At 44.3% G+C, this 9,978-nt stretch overlaps 1 protein-coding gene across 2 annotated transcripts; it reads left to right on the plus strand.

The window, feature by feature from the left end:
• Window positions 1-60: 60 nt before the first annotated feature.
• ankrd13d (ankyrin repeat domain 13 family, member D) lies at window positions 61-9,933 on the plus strand. Of its 2 annotated transcripts, none has more exons than XM_029729247.1 (16): window positions 61-1,183; window positions 1,315-1,450; window positions 5,406-5,530; window positions 5,636-5,681; window positions 5,822-5,965; window positions 6,046-6,235; window positions 6,371-6,437; window positions 6,575-6,656; window positions 6,740-6,801; window positions 6,911-7,041; window positions 7,180-7,337; window positions 7,526-7,639; window positions 8,337-8,509; window positions 8,633-8,721; window positions 8,842-9,075; window positions 9,284-9,933. In XM_029729247.1, the coding sequence occupies exons 1-16, from the start codon at window positions 1,100-1,102 to the stop codon at window positions 9,345-9,347; spliced, it is 1,899 nt and encodes a 632-aa protein (XP_029585107.1). In that variant the 5' UTR covers window positions 61-1,099; the 3' UTR covers window positions 9,348-9,933. The 2 variants fall into 2 exon arrangements, with proteins under 2 accessions (XP_029585107.1, XP_029585108.1); XM_029729248.1 differs by lacking the exon at window positions 61-1,183 and adding an exon at window positions 4,095-4,212 and having other exon boundaries at window positions 1,372-1,450.
• The last annotated feature ends 45 nt before the right edge of the window (window positions 9,934-9,978 follow it).

The raw sequence follows: 9,978 nt of genomic DNA on the forward strand, positions 1-9,978 counted from the left end.
CACTTTGCAGAACCTCATGTCACAATGGGTTAATTGATAAAGAATACTTGAGTAATATGGTACATAGCTACTTGGCTTAGCCCAGTGATTTACAAATCTGAGCCTGGGGATCTTATCTACAGGTTGTGCAGGCTTTGGTTACGGTGTCAGGTGATTCGCAGTGTACATGTAATACCTATTTTTTTTATTGGGCGCAAAGAGCCAGTGGTCATCAGCTGGAGATTCTCACCATTGCCCCACAACTCTGCTTGGCATCTGGCATCAGAAGTGGGGATATAACAGTTGTGTACCCTTCAATGATTGTATGGCAACATGCATCACGCGCCTTTCCTTCCTCACCCACTCCAGCTGCTAGCAATAACCTGGAACTAAAGCGACGCTGAAAATGACGTGAAATATAAATAAATAATGTAAACTGGGGTGTGCATACTGTCTCAGCTGCTGCAGTCTGTTTTTGTTAAGAATACCGGACTGTAATAGTGGTTTGTTGTTTCCAGAATGTTGGTGATTGGAATATGAACACCGACAAGGTATTTTGACAGCATCCGAATTGATATCGCTATCATCGGACGTATTATATACTCGAGTGACCTGGATGTGTATTCGAAATAGGCCGTATCTCGGTCTATTATTTTGACTGCACAGGATCAGAAAAAAAACCCATCGCGAAAGCGAGTGGGTGACGATAGGTAGTTGTTTGCTAGTTAGCACATCAGCAGGACATGATACCGTCGTTTGTTACAAACAAACGGCATTGCTAGACTAGAAATGGACATGGTTAGACGTGCAATGTTAGCCATCTAGCTAACCAGCAAGATGGAATGGAAAATAAGTGCTGTCATATGTTCTTAGCCAGTTAGCCGCTTTCCTGGCTAATGGGTAGACGAGGGCTAGCTAGCTATGTATTTTAATCGGCACCTACTCCTATTGCTAATTACTTTGCTAACTATTTACCCGTTTATTAAGTAGAATCTTGCTACCTTGCGGTTATTTTTTTGTGCACGCGTCCTCACGTCTCTTGAGAGAGAACAATTTTGCTGCTGCTGGAAGAGAAACGGTGAAAGCTGTATAGCAAGTTGCTAGCTACATTTGATAAACAATGGCTCAAGAGGCGTTTCCTTTTCATTTTCTGGTTTGGAACAACCAATACCTTGAGCTTGAACGGCAACTACAAAAAAACGAGGTAGGTCAACCTGGGGTAGCAACATACGTTTCTCTCTTTTCAACCGTTCACGTTTTGAGTTTGACAGCTTTGCGTCCCATACCGCATCGCTCAGAAGGATTTCATGACACACCAGTGTTGTTCTTCCACAGGAGAATGTGGATCGCTTGGACCCGCGGGGGCGCACCCCGCTAGAGCTGGCTGTGTGTCTGGGCCACCTGGAATCAACCCGTGTGCTGCTCAGACACTCTGCAGACCCAACGCACTGCAACGCTCAGAGCTGGACTGGTGAGTGTATACACAGAGGAATGTATGGGAAGAATACAAATCGCCTGTTTCCTAAAACATATTGCTGTACATTTTTTTGAAGGATACAGTGCCTGTAGAAAGTCCACACCCCCTTGAACATTTTCTTAAGTTACAAAGTGCAATTCAAACGCATTTGTCATTTTCTTTGTCAAGGATCTACCTACACACAAAAACGAATTGAAAGTTATTTTTTTAATGTTAAGATTAATGAAGAATAATACTCTAATACGGAGCATTCGGAAAGTATTCAGACCCCTTGACTTTTTACAAATTTTTTGTTACAGCCTATTCTAAAATTGATTAAGTTGTTTTTTCCCCATCATCAATCTACACACAATAATACCCAGCTTTATCGTTATGGAGTTTCTCCCACTCTTCTCTGCAGATCCTCTTAAACTCTGTCAGGTTGGATGGGGAGCGTTGCTGCACAGCTAATTTCAGGTCTTTCCGGAGATGTTCGATCAGGTTCAAGTCCAGGCTCTGGCTGGGGCACTCAAGGACATTCAGAGACTTGTCCCGAAGCCACTTCTGCGTTGTCTTGGCTGTGAGCTTAAGGTCTTTGTCCTGTTGAAAGGTGAACCTTCGCCCCAGTCTGAGGTCCATTTGCGCTCTGGAGCAGGTTTTCATCAAGGATCACTTTGTACTTTGCTCTGTTCATCTTTCCCTCGATCCTGACGAGTCTCCCAGTCCCTTCTGCTGAAAAACATTGCCACAGCATGATGCTAACACCACCATGGCTCAACGTAGGGATGGTGCCAGGTTTCCTCCAGACGTGATGCTTGGCATTCAGGCCAAGAGTTCAATCTTGGTTTCATAAGACTAGAGAAACTTATTTCTCATGGTCTGAGTCCTTTAGGTGCCTTTTGGAGAACTCCAAGCGGGCTGTCATGTGGCTTTTACTGAGGAGCGGCTTCCATCTGGCCACTACTTTCAAGGTCTGATTGGTGGAGTGCTGCAGGATTTTTGTCCTTCTGGAAGGTTCTCCCATCTCCACAGAGGAACTCTGGAGCTCTGTCAGAGTGACCATCGGGTTCTTGGTCACCTCCTTGACCTAGGCCCTTGTCCCCCGATTGCTCAGTTTGGCCAGGCTGCCAGCTCTAGGAAGAATGTTGGTGGTTCCAAAACTTCCTCCATTTAAGAATGATAAAGGCCACTGTTTTCTTGGGGACCTTCAATGCTGCAGATCTGTGCCTCAACACAATCCTGTCTTGGAGCTCTACGATCAATTCCTTTGACCTCATGGGTTGGTTTTTGCGCTGACATGAACTGTCAACTGAGTAAAGGGTCTGAATACTTATGTAAATGTTATTTATTTATATACATTGGCAAAAATGTAAACCTGTTTTTACTACGTCATTATGAGGTATTGTGTGTAGATTGAGGAAACATTTTTATTTCATCCATTTTACAATAAGGCTGTAACCTAACAAAATGTGGAAAAAGCTCTGAAAACTTGTCAAATGTATTGTATACCTTGATTAGATTAGTATTCACCCCCCTCAGTCAATACATGTTAGAAACACCTTTGGTGTCTTCTTGGGTACATGTCATAAGTGCTTTGCACAACTGTATTGTGCAATATTTGCACATTATTCTTAAGAAAGCTCTGTCAAGTTGGTTGTTGATCCATACCATTTTCAAGTCTTGCCTTAGATTTTAAGGCAATTAAGGTCAAAACTGTAACGAGCCCACTCAGGAACATTCAATGTCGTCTTGGTAAGAAACTCCAGTGTATATAAGGGAAAGGGGGATACCTAGTCAGTTGTACAACTGAATGTCTTCAATTGAAATGTGTCTTCCGCATTTAACCCAACCCCTCTGAATCAGAGAGGTGCGGGGGGCTGCCTTAATCGACGTCCACGTCTTCGGCTCCCAGGGAACAGTGGGTTAACTGCCTTGCTCGGGCAGAACGACAGATTTTATCCTTGTCAGCTCAGGGATTCTATCCAGCAATCTTTTGGTTACTGGCCCAATGCTCTAACCACTATTTGGCCTTGTGTTTTAGGTTATTTTCCTGCTGAAAGGTGAATTTGTCTCTGTGTCTGTTGGAAAGCAGACTGAAGTTGAACCAGGGTTTCCTTTAGGATTTTGACTGTGCTAAGCTCTTCCGTTTCTTTCTATCCTAAAAATCTCCCTAGTCCATGCCGATGACAAGCATACCCACAACATGATGCAGCCACCACCATGCTTGAAAATTTGAAGAGTGGTACTCAGTAACGTTGTGTTGGATTGGCCCCAAACATATCACTTTTGTATTCAGGACATAAAGTTAATTTCCTTGCTACATAATAGTTTTACTTCAGTGTCTTATTGCAAACAGGATACATGTTTTGGAATATTTGTTATTCTGTACAGGCTTCCTTGCTTTCATGTCGTAATTTAGCTTAGTATTGTGGAGTAACTGCAATGTTGTTGATCCATCCTCAATTTTCTCCTGTCACAGCCATTCAACTCTGTAACTGTTTTAAAGTCGCCATTGGCCTCATGGTGAAATCCCTGAGCGATTTTCTTCCTCTTTGGCAACTGAGTTTGGAAGGACCCCTGAAGCTTTGTAGTGACTGGGTGTAATGATACTGTCCAAAATGTAATTAATGTCTGTTTTTTTTTACCCATTTATCAATAGGTGCCCTTTGCGAGGCATTGGAAAACCTCCCTGGTCTTTGGTTGAATCTGTGTTTTGAAATTCACTGTTCGACTGAAGGAACTTAAAGATAATTTTACTTGTGGGGTAAAGAGATGAGGTAATCATTAAAAAATCATGTTAAACACTATTATTGCACTGAGTGAGTCCATGTAACTTGTGGCTTTTTAAGCACATTTTTACTCCTGAACTTATTTAGGCGTGCCATAACAAACGGGTTGAATACTTATTGATTCAAGACATTTCGGCTTTTCATTATTAAGGTATTACTAAAAACATAATTCCACTGTTATTATAGGTCATTGTGTGTAGGCCAGTGACACACAATCTAAATGTAATCAATTTTAAATTCAGGCTGTAACAACAAAATGTGTAAAAAGTCTAGGGGTGTGACAACTTTCTGAAGGCACTGTATGTATGGGCGACAGAGGAAGGGGTAGTCATTCAAAAATCATGCCAACTCTTATTTCCATATAACTTATTATCTGATTTGTTAAGCCAAATCTGACTTCTGTGGTCAATCTGGAGGCGGAAAAAATGCACACCTGGTTAGTCAAGGTGCTGGCTAGCGGAGTAGAACACTTGAAAAAGAAAAGGAGAGCCTCGCACTCTCGGAGCTCAGACGCAATTTAATGTTTCGACAGACAAGCTGTCTTCATCGTGGTATAATGACAAACATTGCGGGTCCCTAATTGATAGAGTTTGAAAGTACACAATGAAATGAAGCTCTGGCTTGATTTCATTGGTCAATTTACAGATATAAATAGAACATATAAAAAAGCATGAATGGATATTGATCATAGATACAATGTGGCTACGTAGGCCTACAAACATTATTTACAATGGATGGCGAAAACACAGTCACAAGAAGGACTTCAGATCAAACTCTACGTTGAGACCAAAGGGAGTAAGGGCTTTCAAACTCTATATAAACGAGTGACTCACCGTGTTTGTCATTATGCCCTGATGAAGACCGCTTGGCTGTGGAAACGTTGTTACATTATTGCGTCTTGAGTGTGGGTCTCTTTTTTTCTTTTTCAAATTTGACTTCTGAACTTCCCAAAACAAAGCGGGTGAATACTTATGCAACTAATTATTTTATAACATTTTAATTATTTTGTCAAATGTATTTTCACTTTGTTATTATGGAGTATTTTGTGTAGGTCAATGACAAAACATTACAATTAAATCTATTTCACGGCCACTTTGTAACGCAACAAAATGTGAGAATTTCAATTGAGTGTAGACTTTCTATAGGCACTGTGTGTGGGTTGATGGTGTGTCTATGTCCAGTTTTGCAGGAGGCAGTGAGCACAGGGGATCCTGAGCTTTGTCAGCTGGTGCTGCAGTATAGAGACTTCAAGCGAGCCACAGAGAGACTGGCCGGCATCCCAGAACTGCTCAGCAAGCTAAGACGGGTAAGGTAACACTTTGCGGTCTTCGCTTCAGCCATATAACAAACACAGGTAGCACACCTGTCAATCACATATCTGAAACTCACGATGCTGTGTCTCCTCTTTCAGGCTCGGGATTTTTACGTGGAGATGAAATGGGAGTTCACCAGTTGGGGTGAGTGTGTGTGATCGTGAAGGGCTCATATCTGCTCACAGTGGTCGGTTTCAGCACCAGATGAACAGATCCCAGTTATACTGTCACTGTGATTCACTGAAGTGTTTACGGTGGTTAACCCCCCCCCCCCAAACTCTCAGTCCCCCTGGTCTCCAAGGTGTGTCCCAGTGATGTGTACCGCGTGTGGAAGAGTGGCTCGTGTCTGCGGGTGGACACCACTCTACTGGGCTTTGAGCACATGACCTGGCTCAAGGGCCGTCGCAGCTACATCTTTAAGGGCGAAGGTATGACACTGGTGGTATGGTTTCCATAGTGGTTGAATGGTGAATGTGTGTCGTCTCCATGGTAATGTGTGTTTCTATAGAGAATGGCGCTGTGGTGATGGAGGTGGACCATGACAAGCAGGTGGTGTACACAGAGCCTCTGTCTCTCTCCCTGCGGGATGCTCCATCTCTCCTGGCTGCCATGCTGCCCACCCAGGAGAACACCGCCCAGAGACTCACCTCCCCTATCGTCTCCACACACCTCAACACACGCAACATCGCCTTCGAGAGGTAACCCACACACACATCGTCTTCACACACCTCAACACACTCAACTTCGCCTTCGAAAGGTAGCTACTTCACACACAACATACTCACCTACCTGGTCTGTCTTCTAATTCTTCTCTCCTGCTCTTTGCTGCACAGGAACAAGTCTGGCATTTGGGGCTGGCGCTCTGAGAAAAGTGAGTCAGTCAGTGGCTACGAAGCCAAGGTGAGCCCAGAGACACCATTGGTCTTGAAAAATGTTTCTAATAGAAAGTGTTTCTTGGCATTTAAAAAAAAAACACAAAAAAAAACATTTTTTATTGATTTACTGAATCATGTTTTTTTCCTTTGGTTTGTTTTCAGGTGTACAGCGCCACTAATGTGGAGTTGGTGACCCGATCAAGAACAGAGCACCTGTCGGACCAGGACAAGTCAAAGAGCAAAGGTACACACAGAACACTCTTATGTTTTATTTGGTCATAGTGTACGTACAGGCACAGCATGATTCAATCCCTCCTGTCCTCCCAGGCACCAAGACTCCTCTTCAGTCCTTCCTTGGGATAGCTGAGCAGCATACTGCTCCTAATGGGGTGAGTTTCAGAAGGACACCACCTCATATTATATGTGGTGGATAGATGCTTTGATGGACTGACTGACTGGATGTGGTCAATGATGTGTCTCTCTTCCCATGTCTCTCAGAGTAATGTTTCTCAGTGTGCCAGCCCCCATAACCCCACAGCCATCACCGCTGAGGAATACTTTGACCCAGAGTTCCAACTCAATGAACGAGACATCGGACGCCCCGTGGAGCTCACCAGCAAAGTCCAGAGGTACCGCTGTTGCCATGGCAACAGAGAGCCGGGATCACCGTCGCAATGCACAGTCATGCTTGGACAAGCACAATATCACCGCCGTGTTTAATGCAAGTGTCTCTATTTTTCTCTCTCTGTCTCTCTCTCTCTCTTTAGGTTTAAGGCCCATCTGTGGTTGAGTGAGGCTCACCCTCTGTCATTGGCTGAGCAGGTCACGCCCATCATTGACCTCATGGCCATCTCCAACGCCCATTTTGCCAAACTACGTGACTTCATCACTCTGAGCCTGCCCCCCGGCTTCCCGGTCAAAATAGGTGAGGCTTAATCTCAAACTGACCCCTAGTCCCGACCTTCTAGGCAGGATCTGAAACAGAGTCCCAAAGAGAAGACATGGAGAGGAGCAGGTGCTATCAGAAGAAAAAGGACACGCTTTACAATTTAAGCTTAAACAAAGTGACAAGAGTTTGAAGATCTCCCTTTTCTCTCTCTCTCTCTCTCTCAGAGATCCCTCTGTTCCATGTGTTGAATGCCAGAGTGACCTTCAGTAACCTGTGTGGCTGTGATGAGCCTGTCAGCTCGGTTACTGTACACACACCCGAGGAGGCCCCCGAGGCTGGTAACCACACGCAACACACACTAAAGGGCTATTTCTACCCTACGGAGACGGACCCTACGGAGTGTAGTGCAGTGTCGCAATGACGTTTTTCCTCCCCAAAAGGGGCAGCTCCTAGTAGTGCGCGCCGATGTTCTACGTGCCGATGTTCTACGTAGTCCTATTCCCCGTGAATGCTTTTAACGCGCCGTATCATTCCTTGCGTAGCCATGGGGGAAGTGTTGTGTATATAATCTCAGCAACTGTTCAGACAATAAACCAAACAACATTGTAGCCTTAATTAGAATGTATTTTGTTTAGAAGTAATAACTATTTTCTCTGTGACCAAAACATGACATTCTATTTTTAGCTGAGTGAATACATTGGAGCAGCATATGAAATTTCGATAATGTTGTAGGTTACACCGGCAAGTTTAAGAATATTTGCCAGGGCATATGATTTAATAGTAAATCTGATTGACATGTGAAACAATGTGGGAAGGCTAGCTATCTTGTAGTGTTTAGCCAACTTGCTAGCTAGGGAAGACGAGACTCTTCTTTTGCTTTCACAACAAATGAGAAGACAACAAGAACCTCTGTTGCCCCCTTGTGAATGTTGCTATTTGGGAGTCTGGATGGGTGAAGTATCGTGTTACCAAAAGGTGCATGTTGCTCTAAAAAAATGTGTGTGGAAACGTATCTCCCTGTCCCTCTGCTCCCAGGGCAGACCCTGCGTCCATTTCACTGCGAGGTGGACCCCTCCGTATTTGAACCACCCCCAGACTACACCACGCTTGGTCCGGGCCGCAGCGAGCCAATGAGAGACGAGGACGATAACTTGCTGCAGTTTGCCATCCAGCAGAGCCTATTGGACGCAGGGACAGAGAGCGACCAGGTGAGACAGGAAATAATCATGGTTTACTGTTAATAGAAGTCATTGATCCACAAATTAAATATTTATCAGCTTTAGGTTTTCATGACGATTGCCACGGAAGTTCAGTAAAATCTCTCTCTGTAGGTGACTATATGGGAGGCTCTGACTAACAGTCGTCCTGTTTCTGGGCAAATACAGTCACCCCTGTACGAGGACGAGTCTCAGCTGGAGAGGTGAGAAAAGTGTCCATACATACCTCCTTTTCACCTTGTTCATGCCTGATAATATTTTATAAGGCTTTCACTCTCTGGCATTAGCTTTTAAACCGTCATCCCGCTACCTCTCTCTGATAGGGCCATCCAGGAGTCCCTGTCGATCTCATTGGCTGGTGGTGAGGAAGGAGAGCCTGCAGATCCTGCCCCTCCTCTGTCAGTCTCGCCGTCGCACCCCGGAGCCTACTCCCCTCCCTCCTACAGCTCAGTGGCTGAGCCGCGGTTGCCGGGGCCATTTCCCGGGGGAAACAGCTTTGACGAGCAGCTACGCATCGCCATGGAACTCTCGTGCAGGGAACAGGAAGAGATGGACAGGTGTGACAGGGATGAGTGCTTGTAGGGTTTCTTTCTCTGATCATCCATTGTTTTCTGACCAGGGAAAGGGATGAGGATAGGAACCCGTTCTAGAGTATTTGAACACAGCCATGCAGAGTGGGATTATAAGGATGGATGAGGAAAGGATTTGGGGAGCTTGATTGCCAGTTTCCGGGATCTAATGACTTAATTCCGTTTCCTGTTACAGGGCGAGGCAGGAGGAAGAGGATGAGCTGGAGAGGATCCTTCAGCTGTCACTTTTAGAGAAGTAGCCACGTGTCTTGATTGGGGAACAAACATGTTAAGTTATTGTTTTAGTTTTTTTACCCTGCAATGTTAAATTATTATTTTATTCTTTTCATTTATGATGTCTTAATAATTGGGCATTAGGAGAGTATGGGACCAGACTGCAGGGAGGGATGTAGGGAGTTAAAGATGGTACTGGCCTCAAGGTGGGTAAAAGCAATCTGGTGGAAACTACTTTCCATTCACCAGTGGGCACCTGCTGTATTTGCTGTCACCTGTCCAGTGGGAAGGGTTGTTTTGAGAGATGAGGGTCACTGGGAGGGAGAGATGGTAAAACTAGCAGTGCTGCTGTGAGAGTGCACTTAAGGCCCTGAATGGATGGAGAGAACACTTTTATTTACCTTTATTTTTCACAACCCAGCTGTCATTGAGTGATAAGTCCTTTAACCTTTCACCTATGATACAAACTGATAATAGTGATATGATTTTTAAAAAATACTGATTATATATAAGATAATTATTGATAAAAAAATATTGTAATGGTTGAAACACAATTATGCTGGTTGACTCCTGCGTGTGACTTGGAAAATAAATGTATTCAATGGTCCTGAAGCATTTGTGTGGTAGTTTATTTCGGGTGTGTGTGTGTACGTGCGT

The sequence above is a fragment of the Salmo trutta genome, chromosome 3 (genome assembly GCF_901001165.1).
Source record: "Salmo trutta chromosome 3, fSalTru1.1, whole genome shotgun sequence".
Taxonomy (NCBI): Eukaryota; Metazoa; Chordata; class Actinopteri; order Salmoniformes; family Salmonidae; genus Salmo; species Salmo trutta.

Excerpts from the sequence above, each read along its gene's own strand:
- ankrd13d (XM_029729247.1), top strand. The coding sequence starts at position 1,100 with ATGGCTCAAGAGGCGTTTCCTTTTCATTTTCTGGTTTGGAACAACCAA. Across the intron at positions 1,184-1,314 it reads GGCAACTACAAAAAAACGAG|GAGAATGTGGATCGCTTGGA; the intron begins GTAGGTCAACCT and ends GTTCTTCCACAG. Across the intron at positions 9,076-9,283 it reads GAACAGGAAGAGATGGACAG|GGCGAGGCAGGAGGAAGAGG; the intron begins GTGTGACAGGGA and ends TTCCTGTTACAG.